A 19,523-nucleotide genomic window follows, 5' to 3' on the forward strand; every position below is an offset into this window, starting at 1 on the left:
GGCTGTGGATATAACTCTGTCCCCTAGGAACTGGACTGAGACTGTCAGCAAGTGAATCATTAGTAATGAATAAATTCATTTTGAGTATTGGATGTGAATAACAGACATAGTAGCAGACTTGGACTTTGCACATTTTCCTTGGAGTGCCACTGGATAATGTGAGTGCAGCACTGCATTTTTTAAATTTATAATTTAACTTGTGCAAGAAGGCAGAAAACCTGCTTAACCAAAACCTATCTAACGCTAATACCATGTAGGAATTCCCTGGCAGTTAGGGAATGGAATAAATAGCCCAGAAATGCTGAGTTTAGGGCTTAGGGTTAACATAATTAAGACCACAGGCAGAGTTGAAGTAATTTATTGCCTCTGTGCCTCAGTTACAATCACTGAATAATAAAAGTTTGAACTCTTGAAGGTCATCAGGTCCAACGTCCTTCTGAAAGCAGGGCTGACTGAAGTTGGCTACCCAGGGTCTTGTCCAGTCAAGTTTTGAATGTCTCCAAGAAGGGAGATTTTAAAGCTTCTCTAGGTGCTTGTTCCAGATGCCTGTGTCATTGTGTAGATTTTTTTTTCCTTATGTCTGATTGATACTCCTCTTTCTGCAACTGATGTCCATTGCCTGTAGCGTTCTTTTTTGCTATGCAGTTCTGAGTTGAGTCCAGCTCTGTTTTCTCTATAAGCAGCTCTGTCTTCACTCATTAGGTAGTTGAAGACATCAACTAAATTGCACTTCTCTTCTTCAGGCTGAAGAAACTGGCTGTCTCAACCTCTTTTCATAATGTGTGTGCTTGAGCCCCCGAGCGTCTTAATTGTCCTCTGATGGACTTGCTCCAAGTATGTCAGTCCAGTAAATCCTTCATGAACCGGAGAGCCCAAAACCAGACACAGTGCTCCAGATTCAATCTCATGCCAAAACAGAGGCAAGTGATCACATCCCTCAGTCTGCTGGTTGTGCTTGTACTCATACCAGTGTGCTGTTAGCTTTCACCACTGCCAGAGCACTGTGCTGATTCAGGTTCAACTTCTTGTCTCTGAGGACCACCAGTACTTTTTCTGCAAAGCTGCTTTCTAGCCAGCTCTTAATTAGGTTGGCTAACCATTGTTTGCCCTTATTAGATCTGTGATGATTCTTTTTCCTTAAGTGCTGGAAATGGATTCCAAAAGGATTTGTTCCATATTTTCTTTGGGACTGATCTTAGACTGAACATCCTGTGGATCCCTATATTTTCCTCCTTGGCCTTCTTTGAAGATAAGCATGACATTTGGCTTTTTCCCAGTCATCAGGAACCTCCTCTGATTTTCCCTGACCTTTAAGATGACTGACAGCAGACTCACAATGATATGAACTAGTAACTTTAGCATCCTCAAGTGCATCTATCTAATCCCATGGCTTTTGTGTTTGGTTTTTTTTTGTTTTTTTTTGTTTTGTTTTTTTCCCTGTTGTTTTTTGGTTGGTTTGGTTGGGGGTTTGGTTTGGTTTGGTTTGGTTTTTTTTACCAGTTTGCTGTAATAGTCCCTATTTGGATCTGCCCCTGTCTTAAGGACTTCCTTAGATAGTGCCACTAGACAGGGACCTGGGAATTCTGGGAACAGACCCTGCAGTAAAAACCACAACAATGAATGCACAGAATTATCTTACTAGTAAAATAAGAATACTTGTGTTAGGAGGATATTGTGAAGGTCAAATGGTCAATTGTCTGCCCTTTGTGCTTCTTCAGGTAGAAATGCTAAGTATTATTGTTACTATTTATCTTAGTTTGTCTCATTCTTTCTTTCACTCCTATTCCCTTTTGGATTTCCTGAAGATTAACGCAGGAGGAGCAGCCCCAAATATATTACTGCTTCTCGTTCAGAAATAAATTGAGAGACTGTGAGTGCTGAAGCCAGGGCAGTCTGCCTTAGGAAGCCTTGTAGACAGAGACTGTCAGACCAATCACAAATGGCAACAACAAAACAAATCCAGGCTTTTCTTTTTAAAGGACATGCTCCTTCTGGCAACAGTATATCGGGAAAATGATTATATTAGTGAGAAACTAGATCCATCACTGAAGAGAAGAAAGCCTGGTGGATAACATGCCTAAGCACAAAATCTTAGACTATACACTTAGAGAGAACACATTTTACAGTGAAATTCTTCAAAGCTGTCACATCTCTTCTGCATCCCACACTCTTTTGGCAGAAGAGCTGCTGCATCCTTGTGTTTCTGTCTCCTTACTGAAGAGCTAATAAACTGTACTTTCCCATGGCTTCAGCAAGGTTATTGATTTGTGCAGTGAACATTATTGCAGCTGTTGAATAGATGAATTGCTGAAGAGGTTAAAGGGAAAGGGGGATGTTGCAGGTTTTTTTTGCTCCTGTGCTTTTTCTAAATTCTCTTAATTTTATGTATCTCATCACTATTTATGGAATAAAAATAGCTGTTTTACTACGTTTTCATGGTAGGTACTTCACAAAGGGAAGCCTGGTTTATCCTTTCCTTGAAGAGAGTCTAGTCATAAGTCATAAGTGAAAGGTTGTCGTTAATAACTAATTTCAGCCAAAAGGATATATATGATGCTTTCTGGAGCATGCACAGAATTGTCCTTGCTCTGAAGTGCTTACACAGAATGTATAGAACAACAGGACAAAAAACTTTATGATTTATGATGGAGATGATAATATGATCATGCTAAGAAGGATCAGGCTTGTGCCTTCTGAGTTAAAAGCAAAGAGGTGAGGGAATGAACTTCATTCCAATTGGTAAACTTCCTAATTCTGCTGTGTATTATTTACTTCGTAAGCTGTTTTAAGAATGAAACTGGCACAGTCAGTCTGCAAACTGTTTACTGTGCTTTTGAGACTCATAACTAATACTAGAAAGTGATGCAATTGCCTTATGTTTGGAAACAGTGTGCCTCAAAGTTTTCGTTGTCCTCTAATTAGGAGACTAGTAACAGACAACTATAGAAGAACTTACACCCTGTCTGTTGGTCAGTCAGAGAAAAGAAAATTGATACAAGAGTCAATAAGCATCTGGAAAGCCTTCACAGTAATCCCACAGATTTGAAGGAAAATGGGAAGGTAAGATGGTCTTCAGGCAGAATTCTGTAAAGAGTGAATTTACAGAGTTTGTCACTGGAAGCTTTTGTGAGTGCTGTGGGTGAGGTCAGATGTCCAGCTTGGCTGACTCCAGCTCACAATGGGCACAGGTACCAGAGTCAGAAAAGACTTTTCTATTTTCTCAGGAAGAAAATTCTGCAGCTTGTGCTCCTCATCCAGTCACATTCTAGCCTTACAGAATGATAGATTTCTTTACCTTACCGAGATAGTAAAGATACCATGCATGTGAAGTCAAGAATGGAATCCAACTCTTGTTATACTGTGTAAAATATATATACTGCGGGAGGGAAGCAAAAATTGGGCTCTGAAGCTTGTGTTCTGAAAATTGGAGTGGTTTGACATTACTAGGTTTGCCTTAGGACAGAAACTACTGCTGGCCTGAAGAGGAGAACTTACACCCATACGCTGGCTTCTGCAATTAATTGTTTGGGTACCTTAGCACGAACTTACCTTCCTTGCTGATCTAAGGTAGTGTGCCAGACTGAACTAGGATGACTCTGATGTGGTGACACACTTCCTTCTGCTGACTGAGAGGAAAATAACCTCTGGGGGAGGAATGGGGAGGACAGCTGTAGGCGGTAAAGTTTTAAACCAGTGCTGCAGGCTCTGCTAGAATTTCCCTGTCAGTCCTGATTTAAATCTGGGCTCTGCCATGACTTGCTGTCTGTTGGTACACATCACGCAACTTTCTGCCTTGATTGCCCAAGGTTTTAGCATTTGACTAATTTGTAAGGATATTGTTAGGATTAATCTTCAATCTTTGGTCTGTTTTGAAGTTGCTGATTAAAAGGTGATTCCTTGATGCTGGTAAACACCTTCAAGAAGCTTTAATAATCGTCTGAAGTTATGTTAGGTAGCTAAGACTCAACGCTGGTCTTAGCACTGGTTGTTTCTTCCCATTTGTGTAGCTGATGTGCTGTGTTACATCTTCAGGGTTTACTCTGAAGTTTTTACTCAGCACATGCTTATAGAAGAGCTGAGTTTCAGTTGTCTTGGCACAGTGGGATTGCTAGCCCCAGAAATGGGAGATAAGAATTACCGTGGAAGCCAGTCTGAGTAAGAGGTCTCGCTGATGTGGCAGTACTGAACATCAGACCAATTCTTCTCTTTTAAAAACATCTTTATTAAGTTACTTTCTTGGTACACAGCAAGTGATTAACAGAGAAGAACATGTGGGTGAGGATTTGTTGTGCTCAGCACCAGAGCTGATGTGTGAAGAACATTTTGGTTCTTTAGTTCATACTTTTCCCTAAAGTGTGTCTTGAGTCCACTAGCACTGTGATGGATGGGCTGGCAGCAATTGAAAGCTGGCTGGAAAAGTCAAAGTTGATAGGTTTTTAAGAAGTAAATTTTTAATGTTGAACTTTATTCTAGTAGAAATAATAGAAAATTATTTTACCATTGTTATATAAAATTATATTAGAATTTAAGATTGAGAGGAATCCATATTGTCATTTTTGAAATTTTGTTGGAAAAAAGTGAGAATGTTTGCTTGATTTGGAGCTGCCAAAGAAACAGGTTTCAGTTTTTGCCCTGTTTTGGTTTTTATAGTCTAGGTATTGATTTTAATACCTGCAAGAATGATCAAATCTGAAAAATAATTATGGCCAGATAGCCAAGAATCCCGTTTTATCTTTCATAAGTTTGAGCAGAGTTCAAACTTCTGTGGCAGGTTTCTGTAGAGCTCAAGTGCTCCTTGAGCTGGCGGTGCTGATACACTCCAGAAAGCTTGGCAGGAAGGGAAAGGTGTATTGGTGCTGCTTCAGGTGGTAGGCAGCAGATATAAAAGAAATGGATTCAGGAGCTCTGGAAACATTAGTAGTACTTAAGGCAAAGTGGACGAAATATTCTATTATTGCTCCTTCCTCTTCTCTGAAGCAGCAAAATTGATCAGGAGCTCAGTTTGGAGGGATAACTACTCCAGTACAATTATCGTAAATACCTCTTAAGTTGAACTACCAAGGCTTTAAATTCAGTAGCCTTAAAGGAGGCTTTTTTTTGTGGATCTGGAATGATTGCTGTCAGAGTAAGAATGAAGGTTCAAGTTGCCAGCCAAGTTTCCAGAGACACAGCATGTGGAAGGAAGTAACATTGCACCTCCCTTTCTAAGGTAAGCTACTCTTTCCTCTCTCTGCGAAAATAGCTCAATGTTTTAGCTGTAATGGTCAGGCAAATAGCCTGGATAAACATACTGTTTGGAATAAGGTCAGAAATCCTTATAATTATGCCAAAGCTTTTTGCTGGGGCACTTGGTGCTGTACCAGTGCCCCTGCACCACAAAGACCATACCTACTCGCTTGCCCAGCTGCTTCCGAGTGGATTTATGATTTGTGTAAGCAGGTGAAGTGCTACCTGCTCCTGATCTGTTTGGGAGGCTGTTGGGAAAGAGAATAGCCAGGGACAGACGGATGAATAGTCTTGCTGGGCTTGTGGTCCCTGAAGGGTAGATGCCCTACATCTGTGTTATAAAAGCAATACCAAAGTGGATTTCTGGACCATCTTGTAGGTACTCGGATAGAAGGGAAACAATTTTCTGTGTCCACACTAGCAATTCTTAGAGCATTTGCCTTAAATGTAACGTTGCTGTGCAGGCTGACTTAAGCCTGGCTATGAAAATGAAACTGAGCAAGCAAACATATTCAGTCCAGCATTTATTTTTCTTCAGTAGAAGGTAGACTATAACTGTCTGTGAATTAAGCTATTTCTTGGATGTGATGCAACCTGTAAGTGATCACCTTTTGACCCAGCTTTGCTGTTCTGATGCTGGGTTGTCAGAGTAACCATTACGCTCTTAAATGGGTCATTTTCTTACTGCTCTGTGTATTTAGCTTTATCAGCTGGGGGGCCTGGCTTTTAGGGGCTTCAAACTGTACTTCTCAAGGGGTGCTTTTAGTGCCTTAGATGTTATGTCACACAGCTTGTCTCCCTGGATAACTTGGTCGCCAGTTAAAATGCAACTGACTGAAGTCTTTGCCACCAAAAGTTTTAATCTTTCAGGCATGATTCTACATGCTATTTCTTTTATTTGCCTGCAAGTGCAGAGTTGTTGTGTGCACTTCATTTTTCATAAGCTCTCGCAAATGTTTTAATCCTTTCATTTCTATTTGATCTGCCCTCATCTAACCAGGTTATACTGCCTTCCAAATGCTAAATTCCTCTGTAATTCCTTTAATCTTTATTTCCTCAGTTTATTCACTCATTGTTGGGTCTTTAAGTTAATTAATAGTTTCCAAGTTTGGGACAAAGAATACAGGGGTATAGGGCATCTCAGCAGAGATCTCTTCTCCAGCCTTTGTTTTCTGGGTACAGTGTAAGTTTGCTACACTATGCTCCACTGTCTCAAGCCTGACCTAAGAGACAAGAGGAGAAATAAGGATTGTGTATTTGCACTGAATAGATGCCATAGGCTTTTATGGACACCGTGAAGTGGCAGAACCTCAGCCAAGGCCCTTGTAGCCTGGATTAGATGTAAACACCGTTTATCTTACAGCCACTTGGCCTTCAGCGAGCTACTGCTGTCGTCAGTGCACTAGTGGTTGTGTGTTATGGTATGGATGCCACCCTAATGAGCACCAACTTTATAAGGGCCATAATCTGACCTTTATTAGATTGTGACACACATGCATCAAGTGATCTAGAGGTGAAAAGCTATTTGTTACTACTTAAACCTTTCTCTTTTGATGGCTTCAATAGGCTTTGGAATTTCAAGACCTTTTCTCCCCCTTCTTCCCCCCCACCCCGTAGCAGGCAACCATATCACCTTCCTTTAAGTTTCACAGCAGCCTGACCACAAAGGAATTATTTAATCTTCAGTCTGTGTGATGTGCACAGCGCGGAGATTCTTCATGCCCTTGTCTTTTAACCCTGAGTGGCATTTGTACCATTGTGAAAGAAAGCTTTCCTCAGACCCCTTCCTTGTTAAATACTGTCAAGTCATATGGAATGGTATCTTTGCCTCTCGTTTACTCTTGATTCAGCAGCTATACTTTAAGATAATGGAGACTGAAGCAGTTCCTTTAACAAGAGTGTTCCTTGATCAAAGTTTGGGTGGGTACATGTAAACCAGGAGCAGTCACTTTAGAAGTATTTATGGCAGGGTTACAGGAAGTCACCTGCGTCAAGAGGGTATATAGAAAACATAGAGCATCTGCAGGTCGGAAAGGACCAAGTATAGCTGTGAATCATAATAACCTGTAGTGCTATGTAAGTAACAGGTACTATTCATCAAAACATCAGTTTACTATTGCAGGGATCTCAAAAAAAAAAAAAATAAATTTCTCATTGCAGTCATGGCATCATCTGTTTGGAGGAATTCTGGATAGTAGGTGCTAAGAATAAGCCGTTCTAAAATAACTGCCTACAGATCAGAGTGGGACAGTGGTTTCATGAGCTGTGGGAAATCCTGAGTCTACTTTTAAAGTTAGAGAGGCTCATGTCCTTAGTTAAGTTCGATTGCTCTGATCAGGGCTTTGTGTAAACAGATTGTCATCCAGCTTGTTAACTTTAATTACTATAATTCATAACACTCTTCCAGCTTTGTTTTCTCCTGGTATGACCACTGGCAATATTGCCGTAGAAATAAATGAAGGACAGATTATTTTACTTTGAAAATTGAAGTGACTTTTAACTTTTCCTTCTACTTTGATTTTAGGAAGATGCAGAAAATGGTAATATTTCACTGTGAATTGTTACAGCTGGCTATTTTTTCAGCTTTTTTGGTTAGCATGTTTATTTTGCAGAGGTGAACCTCGTCACTAGTAGTTCTTACATGACCAACTCAGATTCATCTTGCCTTACTTGGTGATTGTGACTGTTGATTTTCAGTAATAGATGAAAAAAACAGTTACATTTTACATTAAAAAATCTAGTATTCTGCCCAGTAAAAGGAGCCTATGTCCTTTTGTTTGTGTCTGCGCATAAAAACTTCAAACCCACATGCATCTGTTGATGATGATCACTAGATGTTTCTCCCCCATAGCAAGGTTTGTATATCCTCATAGCTAGTGAGTGCCCTTCTCCGAGAACATGGTACTGATCGCCGAGATGTGCAAATCCAGTCAGTCAGCAGAACCTCCACTCGTCCTGCCTGTTCTGACAATGTCAGCACAGCAACACAGCTTCGGTAGCCAGTACTAGGTCATAGTATAAGTGAATATTTACTTCTTAAATTGTGCCTAGACATGTATGGAAAGCCAGTATCTATTCTAAAGAATTAGCAGTGGATACTCTCAAATGTTTGTAACCAGTTGCACAGCTTGAAACATACAAATGAGAACTAAATAAAAATAAATGTAAGCATTACATCTAAATAGCGAACTATTCTCTGAAAATATGTTGTTTGGAGCCTGGAGACCATTAGCTTTATGGGAAAGATAGGCTCTTCATTTTCCACTGAGACTGTGATTTTAGCTAGAGGTTTGAATTGTTGCACTACAGCAAAAAGATTTTATCTCCTCAATTCAGGATTAATCAATTATTTGAATTCTTAAAAACCCCAGAAGCAAAACCAAATCCCTTTCTATATTTCTTCTGTAGTCAGTATTTTCCAGTATTACTAATTCATTTGCATTTTTCTGTGCCTTAAAACTAATTTCCCCTGTGTTCTACTCTATTTTTATCCGTTCAGTATTAATCCAGCAAAAATGATTGCAAGGTCTGTAGAATCAGGTGTGAAAGTAAACAACTAAACATTTTCAGCATTGTTTACAAAGCCAATTATCTTGTATTGGAAAGTAACTTCAGTTCTGAGATGCTGATCCCCCCACCCCACCGTCTCTTTCACATGGTCAGCTCTGTGAAGTATTATATCCTGTTCTTTAATTTCTATCCTGTTCTTGTTTCAGAGACACCCTCTATCAGCAGCACGCCCCTATGACCTGCCAAAACTCTACCGAACCGAAGACTTTTTTCCAATGAACTATGTAGGTACTAAGTATCAAAATAATTAATTTTTGACTACCAAAAGTTTTTTAGGAAAGGCTGCCTGAGTTTATTCTTACAGTTCATACTTTATGACATTAGGAAGAAGCAACTGTTACATTTCAGATCTTTGGCTAGCACCTCTAAGGGAAGCTAAAAAATCTCTGATCATATTGTAGCTATATGAGGCTGGAACATTTATTCTCAGATTTGATCACAGTTGTTGGCACTTACTTGAGAAGCTTCCTAAATCAATGAAGAAAATGTACAAAACCTCACTTTGTTTACCTTCGTATTTTTATACTTAAAATGCTTAGAAGGTTGAAGAGTGCTTTAGTATGGCATGTTAAAACTGTCAAGTAACGTGCTAATATTGCCAGCTTCACAAATGCACAAATGTTCAGATTTTACAAGAGAACGTGAAGTCAATGTCAAAATTTTAAAATTCAATAAACTGCACATGGCTGAAGCTTCCAACACTCTATTTCAAACTAAGAATAGGGGTTTACAAGCTGTTGTGTAATATAACTTGAATGGTATAAATAAACTTTCTGCAAAGCTGTTACAGACCTTTGGATGTGCAATTTTGTAATGCAGATGCCATTTAGCCAGGACCAGGAGTAGCACAGTTCATCTCTGCACCTGTAGCTTTTTTTTTTTTTTTTTTACTTAAAATAGGTCTAAGGAACCAAAACACACTCAGTTCTCTGAGTAAGAAACATTAGGAAGAGAAGGTTATATACTTTCCAGATGATTGGCTTTGCATACAGTACAAATTGGAGAAACAGAAATAAATGCTCTTGTTTTTAAAAATACCTGTGGAAAAACTCAAGATGGAGGACCCAATGCAAATTCTGTCAAGGGGAGGGGGGGGAAGCTTATGGTGAAAGTAAAGCTACATGGCTTTGAGTAACCATGGAGACCAATGCTTTTCTGATGCAGAAATAAATGAACTCAACCTTTTCATATTTATTAGTGGGACTGATGATGAAAGATAAAGTCGAATTAAAATATAAAGCGATAGAAGACAGACCTAGTCAGTGCCTCTGCCCCTGCAATGCAGGTTATTGCAACAGATTATTACAGATGAGCTGGTATTACAGAGAGGCAAATTAGTTACGAACAGAACAATATACTCTTAGTTATACCAACCTGTTTATCCAAATACCAGCTTATTAACAGAAATGAAGAGACAGTACACACGACTTATTCCTGAAAGCTTTTGGTTCTGTTAAAAATGGAAATAAACTTGGTTTAATGCCATAGCAGTGTATGAAATATATGTACTACAAAATGGTAAATTTACTGTATTAGTGGGTATTTGAAACCTACTCATTTCTTGGTGGTAAGGATGACAGAATTTTCCTGTAAAAATACTGGGTTAATATTCAGGTTTCTGTCTTGAAAATACATGTCAAAGGGTCAAGTATTAACTGGGAAGTTCTTGCTACAGCAATGTTACTGCTGAACAGAGGATGGCAGCATTAAATGTCACTTGAACTTTCAGTAAGATTAAGAGCTTGTGAAATCAAACTTCAGTGCAGATATTTCTGCAACATCGTATTTTGACTGAGTAGAAATCCCAGTGTAGATAAAGGGTTAAGTCACAGCACCCAAAGGAAAATGCTGAGACCAAGTGTGATTTTAGTGTATGATGCACCGGATAGAAAACTGGGAGTTTAGCAAAAGCTGTCTGTCTGTCCCTGCTGGAAAATAATGGTTTGGAGGAAAGCTTACTGGCTGTAACTGCTCCTCAGGGAGTGAGGGGGAGGGGGATGGAAGGAGTGTACTAAAGGAACAAGCTCAAGTGCACTTGTTGAAGCACCACAGGTCAGTGCAGTGCACAATGCTTCAAAATAACAGTTATTACAAGCCCATATGAACTCCCACAGAAATAAAGCATCATATAAAATGCAGTGACCCTTAACAATCTCGGACTGTTCTTGCCACTCTCAGGTATCCTCAAAAGTCACATTACAGGTCACATCTGAAATAGTTTTTGTTGTTGTACAAAGCTGTCTTGTGTCTAGAAACAATGCCTATGCTAAGCACTTCATTCTCAATTGCTACAACCTTTAGATTTCAGGTAACGTGTTTGAGATGGAAAACACACTTCCCATTGCTTCAATTCAGGTAAACTGGCTGAAACAAAATCTTAAAAGAGTTTTAAATTAATGGTCCTTCTGCTCTGATGTGTTGGCCAAACTAGTTTTCAAGGTCTCACACTGAATACTGAAGAATTTAAACGCTGGTCTGAGCTGGCTACTCTGCAAGCACAGCCGGTACACTGCTGGGCTTCTGCTATGAAATTTTTAATAATGTATGTAAAAATTAAATTAAACTTCCACCTCATGAAATTAGAATGGTGCGGTATGTTAAGATTACACAAACTGGGTTTAAGGTTCCTTCAGTTTTATCGGGCCATTTACATCTTCTGCTTTTTTGACTTCCTCAAAAATGTGTGGTTAGCCTCAAATCTAGAAAGGAATTCTTGCCCAGGCTAAAATCCACATTTGAAGAGTAACTTGTTTGAAATACTAGAAAGTTTATGCCACTTAAAACAACCACCCCCAATCATTGATATTCCTGGTAGGGCAGACTATTTTTGTGCAAGACCTTTAATCACTACATAAAATGGTATTTCCTCTCACGGAATTTTCAGGCAAATGAAACACTTCTAAACAGTTTATGTTTTATAGTCTTACTATTCGCTAACTACAAACAGGAGCTCTGAATTTGGAAGGTTGACTGTTATCTATAGAGTTCCCTAATATGAAGTTAACCTTAACAGATATTAAGACAAATATGATGCAGACTCATGATACCAAATTTTTTTATTGCATTGCTTAAAAGAGGTTAAACTGTTGGGTTTTTTTTAAAGCTTTTAAAAAATGTATTTGTAAAATCCCTTAAAGCCTAAATGAAATGACACAAATTCTGAAATGTCTTTTAACTTTTCAGATAGTAGCCTCCTGTGAAATAGAGTAGCCTACAGAGGGAGAAAGGAACGTAACCAAGTTTTCTTAGCAAGGAGCAACCTTTTCTAGAACCGAGTGCCTGATTTTGTTGGGAAAAAGATTATCAACCCACTGACATCTGTAAGTGGTAGCTGACAAACTCTCAGCTGATTTACTGAAGTTATTTTCAATGAAATAGTTCAGAAAGCCTGCTAAAAAAATGAGTTGAAGCTCAAGTTCTCTCTTAAGCCAGAGAAACACAAGAGGCAGTTTTGCCAATGTACATGTCAAAAGTATTTTTCCTGTATTGTTCTTAAAATGTATCTTCTACTGCTTGAGTGCATAACTGGGAGCCAGTCCAACTTCCACTCCTCTGAGTTAAAAAAGCAGAATGAGAGTACACATCCCTTCTGTGAAGCGGAAAAGGACAAGACCAATCTATACTATCTTCACCTGAAGGTACTGTTTTGAGTCATCACTTCACGCTTAATTAGTTCAACAAACCCAGAAATGTTCATTCCAAAGAGTGGCAGCAGCACACATTAGTTGCAGTAGGTAAAGGCATAGAGTTTTGTCTTTGGCTTATATATATAGTGGCTTGTTTGTTATAGTGGTGGAAAGTAGAGCTTATACACAAGGCTGCTAGAGATAGCTAAATGCTTTCTCAAGATCTTTGCGAAATGGTTTTGCTCTTTAACATGTTGAAGAACACAGAACTATTTCTTCCTTTACATTAATCAAAATTTCACAGATCAATTTATTTCTTGTGAAGTATCAAAAAGTAGGTACTCTGATATTTATTAGACATATACCTAAATCAAACTCATCACCCTAAGAACAGTTTGTTCTCATCACAATTAGATTCCCTTCAGTGCATTATTTTCTCGATGAGGTTTGGGTTGTGCAGCTGTCTGTTGTACTGCACACTTGCCAAAATGCAGGACTGGCCTGACCAAACCAATCACAAATTTTAACAAAGGGATTTTTTTAGTATTCAAATTACTTTTTCTTCGAAGCCCAAACAAGGCTGTGGCTCGCAAGGCATGCTCCTGCATGTTTAAATGGTAAGTATTCACATACCTTGGCTATCATTTACCCTCAAGATGTAGTGCTTCAGAGAGAGAGGTCGTTCTAGGTAGCTTTTTAATATGTGAAAGTGATCTCCAGTCATGTAAGTACAAAGGGATGAAGAAAAATGCAAGTAATTCATAGACCTTGTTTCTCCAGGATGCAGAAGCAGCAAATCAATTCTATTTATAAGTTAGTACTCTAAAATGCTAAACAGTAAAGACAAATTCAGCCAAAGTTAGTTTTGTAGAATTTTCAATATTCTTGAAGAGATCAGTCTATTCAGTAAGAAAGTACTATAGAGACATGCCCCAGCAGAGCTGTGGAGCACACTGGGGGGGGGGGGGGGGGGGGAAGGAACACATGTAGCAGATAGGATTTACCAAACAGGAATGAAGCACTTGCATGTAATAAAGCAGATATTTACATTAAGCACAATACAGCAATTTATTTAGATGCTTAAATGAAGAATACAAAGGGAAATAAAGATCACAAAATTATACATACTACAACAGTGTGTCATATATTAGATGGTATAAATGAATACAACACCTTGTTGGTGTTAACTAAAGATAAAACTAAATATCCAAAACACAGCACTTTTGTTTCAGTGTGCTGCTTCAACACAATACACTTTTATACAGATCTAAAAGGTGTCAAAATTAGTAGCTGCAAACTTGTTTCTTGCATGTGATTTTTCTTTTTTAGCTTAAAAGATTTCAGAAAATGGCTCTGAAATACGTTTGTCATCAGTTGTAATGTCAAGGATATTCAGAACAAGAAAATTCTATAATACAATAGAGTCCAGATATATTTTTTTTTTTTATGTTGCTGGCCTCTGTTTTGAGATTGTACAAGGTTATGTGCAAAAACTAAGTTTGTCAAAATTCTTACTATAGCAGTTTCAAGCTTTTGCTAGGTAAACTAGATACAGCATTTATTACACAGCAGGGCAACACTAAAAAAGAGAAACAAATCTATGATGGGTACACAAGAACAATTTCATAAGCTTCACTTGAATAGGTCTAAAAGACTGTACAAATATACATTTCAACTATTCAGAATGATACATGAAAAAAATCAATTTCCCCATAGTCTACTATACACGTTGAACTGGTAGCTTGTATGGTTGGCCCTACACTACCATGTGAAAAGGGTAATGTTTAAAAAGACATACAACTGAACATGTACAAGAGTGAAATAAATGTTGAAAATGCAGATAAAATAAACCTCTGCTTTTCTCTGTGTGCATTCTGGAGCCACCAGCTTATCTGTTTTCACATTAAGTTACTGTGCTCATCCCAGCAGATATTCTCAAGCAAGATTAGCCAACAGCATCCTTAATGACCACTGGAGTAACAGTGGCCACAACCACCACACACCATGACCTAGCACTTGAAAGGCAGTACCAGTTAGAATTGAAGCTTAGCAGTCATACTGAAATGAAAGTGTTTAGACAGTTGTAGATCAGATCCTACTACTGACACCTCTGAATTGAGCAGCTCATGCTTGCTGGCTGCTCAGCTCCATGCCAGTTAAGCTACTGTGCATTGGTTCTGCTACTCCATCAGTCACACTGTCAAACTGATCTCCATCCTCGCTGTCAATTGTGCTATTCTGCCATTCCATCTGCTGGTTTGACAAGCTCTCCTCCATCTCTGATGCATTTTTCCATTGCGACTGGTCCTTAGACCAAAACTCTTCTACTTTTCCATAGGAACGATTCTTCCACTTTGACTGTTCTTCATCACTTTCAGATCCACCCCCTTTTGTCTCAGCAGCCGGTTTACTGCTACCGGCGTCTTCGCTTTGGGAGGATTCATCTGTCCACGCTTCTGGTTTTACTTCTGATGTATTATCTTCAAAATCAGACACCTGCTGAGAACCAGGCCCGCTTTCAGACTGTGAAGCTCCATCTTTCCATTCAACAGTATCATCTTGATCATCCTGATCACCTTCGCTATCTGAAACATCACCTGCCAGTTTCGTTGGTTCTTCAGCAGAAATAATCTCTTCGTATTTAGAGCTTTTCTCTTGTTTTTGATCAGACTTCTCTGGAGACTGCAATGCATTTTCTTCAACGATTTCCTTGGATATGCTGTCCTCGGGGTTCTCCGCTATGGTATCAGAAGAGGTTTTCCCACCAATGTCAGAAATACGCTGACCAAAGGGACTACCGCTTTCATTGTATTCCTCTTCTATATTTTCATAGCTGTCTGAGGAACTTTCGTTGTCTTTTTCTAAGTTTATTTTTTTATCAACAGTTTTACTAACATTGACTCTGGAATTCTTTTCGTCGTGGTTTTCAAACAGCCATTCAGCATCGAAATCCATTTCATGTTTAACCTTGTTTAACTCTTTCATATTGAAACCAAGCAGCACACCAGGTTTGTATTTCTCACAATCTCTAACACATTTCTTCCTTTTGTTACTAAAATGAGACGCAATATCAGATTTCCAGAGCCACAAACTGGCAGCCAGCTTTTCAATCTCTCTCCTAGTGGGATATGGTTGTTTATTAAAATACTTTGTAAGAAATGTTTTCCTGGCCTCATAGGAATCATCTTCATGGCCCTTGGGGTCCAATGCTAGAACTACAGGTTCTTCAGGCTTCTCCTCAAAGGCAGATGGGGAGTCATCATCATCCATTTTCCTCTTCTTCATTAGCGAGAACTCCATGTGTTCGTAAGTACGTTTTACAGGTGCTACAGCTGGAGACTGACTTAGCCGAGATGACGAGGTACCTTTGTCCTGGCCATTCTGAGTCTTCCCCACACCTCTGCAGTGAACAAGGTGCAGCGTTATCGTTGAGGCAGTCATGTTACTAGTATATACACCAAGGCAATGAATGCATTTGTAGGTTAACTTCTTCTCAACCGGATGGACCGTCTGAATCACTTGATGCCTCTCCCGTAGATGATGTGCCAGTGCATCAGAGATGGGTCCTTTTAGGATTGAAAAGCACAGAGGACAGAGAGTTTTCCCCACATCTTTTTTGTAGGGAACTGCTGCTTGTGGTGAACTTTTTACAGGTACGTCAGACTTCTCCTGGATTTTCGGCTGTGGTTTTGGAGGAACTGGGGGAGTATTCTGAGCGTGGTAAGCAACAGATTCAGCAGGAGCATCTCTCAGGTTGTAGGTGGTTACAAGAAGATGTATATTTGTGTGACTACCCTGCTGCAATGTCAAATCAAAGGTTAGAGTGGAGTCAGTTTTAGGTCCCATTTCTTCATCAACATGAACCATTCGCATGTGAGCAGCCATCTTTTCAACATCATTGAAGGTTGAGCGGCAATACGGACAAGACAGACCATGTATTAACATATGATTAAGCAATGTATCAGTGGGTAAATAGCGATTACAGTATAGACATTTGCTAGTGAAATTGTGTATTTTCATTATATAGTTAGCTACTGCAGGCACCTTTTCAGCCTTGTGCTCCTTCTCAAAGTGGACACTATACACATTTTCAGGAAACAGCTCATTACAGATTGTACAGATTTTCCACTTCTGAGTGGATGATGTATTGACAGTGGAAGGACCTGTAGCAGCTACGGGAGATTTTGAGCCGGACTGACCTAATACTCTTGAAGCTGCCTGTGACTGAGATAATGACGTCTGTTTCAACTGAGCTGATGAAAGAGAAGATGAATTGGCAGACTGAAGAGAGTATCTTGCCGAGGCCTGTGATCTCTGTTCCCCTCCGAGAGTATAAGGCCTTCCATTTCCACTTGCTGAAAACTGTTTCATTGTTTGCGACTGTTGTGGAATAGAAACTGGTGCATTACCACTTAAGTTTAGCCTTCCCCCTGGCTGACCAACGTAACTTGGTGGTACTGATTTGACTCCGTAATTGTTTTGTTGGAGATGAACATTTGACATCATATTCACTCCTGCGGAATTTAACGTAGGCTTTGGTATAGTGAGTCTGTTCATCATCTGTTGTGATGAAAGAGATCGAACGCTTCCAGGGGAAAGGGGACCCATCCTCTGAGGGAGTCCCATAGGCTTTTTATCCTGGGGTTTTGGAGCTATGAGCATCAAAGGTTTAGATCTTGGAACCACTACGTTAGTGTGACCTATCATTGCTGTTACCTGGTATCCTATACGTTCATGGTCTTCGATAACATGCTGTACTAAAGCTTCGTATGATTTCGGCATAAAAAGGCATCGTTTGCAGTGAATACTACCCTCCTCTCGGGTACTGGAGCTTAACGGAACTGCACCATTGAGTGACTTTTCACCTCCCTTCGCTACGTAAGGAGCAGCAACATGCTGAAAATGTTCCCTGTAAATGTGCTTTCTAACTATTTCATACAGAGGATCTCGGTAAGTGCACTTCTTACAGTAATAAACAGCTTGTTCTACACTGTCAGCCTGCTTAGGTTTAAGGCTATCATGTTTGTTTTTATCTTTAAAAGTGCTGATGCCTCCACTTGGTGTATTGGCATTTGGAGCATGAAATATTTTAATGTGCGTTTCCAAAGTCTTTTTGTCCGCATTGAAAGTACAGTAAGGACAATTAAGGAGAATCCTATTTTCAAAGTCTTCGCTATGAACATTCCGGAAGTGGCTTTTGTACGCTGAAAAGAACTTCGAGGAAAATGGACATGCACTGCAGCAAAAGGGCTTTGTCCGATAGTCCTTAAAATAAAGAACAAAGCAGAAACTAAATATTGAAAAGCAGTTTTTTGAAAAACAACATCCATGATCTTCTCTAAACAGTAATGTTTCTTAATAATAGTCTCAAGACACTGCCACAGTCTCAAATCTTTAATTTCTTATCTCCAATTTTTGGCCCTAATCGGGCCCTGAAAAGTTTATCATCTGAACATAGACGTGATACGGTGAGTGCCAGTTTAGAGGTCCCTCAAGAATTTAACCATAAACTTGGCACGCAAGGCTAAATCATAAGCATCTTTCTCCACCAGTCAAAAAAAAGCTTCATTCCCTGCAGCTGAGCTGCATAAAAAGTTCACCATAAGCTCGTTTCTGGGGGAAAAGACAAGCATGATTGTTTGACTAAGATGAGACTGTATCCAGAAGACGTGAGTTACTTCCCATCAAAATCTGTCAACCATTTATAGCTATAAAATGGATATATGACTTTAGCTGTTTCAGTGTCTTAATCCATTACAAACTCTAGCATAAAAGATGCTCTTCAAAACTTATTTTTGGTGAAAAAATGGATTTAAGCTTACCAAGTCATATACTAAGGCCACATAGGCCCTTAAAGCCACCAGGCCTTTTCCTGCTGATCAAAGCACAAACCTGATTTTAAAAGCAATCTTGAATCAGAAAAAAAGATATATGAAAATTCCACACTTGTTGCCAATGTAGTTCTTGTCAAGTGTTGTAACAGAAACTAAAGTTACACTGGCCTCAGAGATAGCCACAAGCAATCTGGCATTTCAGATGAGGTAAGATATGAAATTCAAATGGTTACAAACATTCATCACAAGCATCAAAACAAGTCTTGTGTATCAAGCTACACACAGATCATTTGAAGCAGCTGGAGAGTTGTGCTCTCCCTCTGCATACGTAGGAATATGCTTCTGTCCACCCTCTGAAGCCTCAGACATCTGGGAGGGTGGACACAAGATACAACGAACCACACTGTCTCCTTTAATATTACAATTTATATTCTGGAAATAACTAGAAAAAAGGAAAACATCAGCAGATGTTTTTATGGAACACAGTAATAAAGGGACATTTTTAGATTAACACTACTCTAGGAATTCATCATAATACAGGTTCCCATTTCCTGTAGGAGCAATACCTGACCTTTCAGATGCTACAAGAGGGCTTATTTTGCAGAGAGGAGTTCTCACCTTCTCACTGCTCTGTCAGTGCTGGTATGAGGCTACTGCAGAGCACATGACTTATATGTGTTTAATCTGAATCAAGTATTATTTCCTCCCTCCAGTTCAATTCAGATTTCCTTTATTACTGACTCAGAAACATCTAAAAAGTAATACTTCCAGTGTCGCCTAATTCTGCTGCATAAAACTATATATGCCTAAACCAAACCTTGGACATAGTCAGACTCTTAAGAATCTTCAGGTGTGGTGGACAGCTAACAGAGCAACAACAGTGAAGAGAACAGCAGTTAGATGGGTTCATTTAAGCTTTTTCTGAAATGATGAAAACAGATAATGAAATGTTTTAGCAAAGATAAAAAACTTAAACTGTGTAAAATTGTTGATCTTTTGACCAGAAGGACAGTGAAACTGTGCTAAGCTTGAAAACAGATGGGTTCTTAATATGCAGTTGTCAAGGGGTGAATAGAATTTTTTGACCAAGCAGTTCTCCAGTATTTGGCTATCCATACTACTGAGATAAAGACCAGGATTATTTTTAAAAAAAAAAAAAAAAAAAAAAAAGACCACAGCTCTTTGCCATCCCTTAGACTGACAACAAATGAAGATCAATGATAAAACTGCAGGAAAAGCTCTTGGCATATTTGTGCAACACCCTTTA

General features: G+C 39.2%; 2 protein-coding genes across 6 annotated transcripts in view; one reads left to right on the forward strand and one right to left on the reverse strand.

The window, feature by feature from the left end:
* BCAS4 (breast carcinoma amplified sequence 4) overlaps nucleotides 1–9,588 on the forward strand; it is a 42,613-nt gene extending 33,025 nt beyond the window's left edge. The window contains exon 5 of the mRNA XM_074920302.1: nucleotides 8,943–9,588. Within this exon, the coding sequence (XP_074776403.1) occupies nucleotides 8,943–9,047 (105 nt within the window). The 3' untranslated portion in view covers nucleotides 9,048–9,588. The remainder of the gene's footprint in view (nucleotides 1–8,942) is intronic.
* Nucleotides 9,589–13,465: 3,877 nt separating this feature from the next.
* The window catches only part of ADNP (activity dependent neuroprotector homeobox), a 32,541-nt gene continuing 26,483 nt past the window's right edge, over nucleotides 13,466–19,523 (reverse strand). For all 5 annotated transcript variants that reach the window (XM_074920659.1, XM_074920657.1, XM_074920658.1 and 2 more), the window contains one exon: nucleotides 13,466–17,687. In XM_074920659.1, coding sequence (XP_074776760.1) covers nucleotides 14,547–17,687 — 3,141 coding nt within the window. In that variant the 3' untranslated portion in view covers nucleotides 13,466–14,546. The remainder of the gene's footprint in view (nucleotides 17,688–19,523) is intronic.

Source organism: Athene noctua, chromosome 16 (genome assembly GCF_965140245.1).
Source record: "Athene noctua chromosome 16, bAthNoc1.hap1.1, whole genome shotgun sequence".
In the NCBI taxonomy this organism is placed as follows: Eukaryota; Metazoa; Chordata; class Aves; order Strigiformes; family Strigidae; genus Athene; species Athene noctua.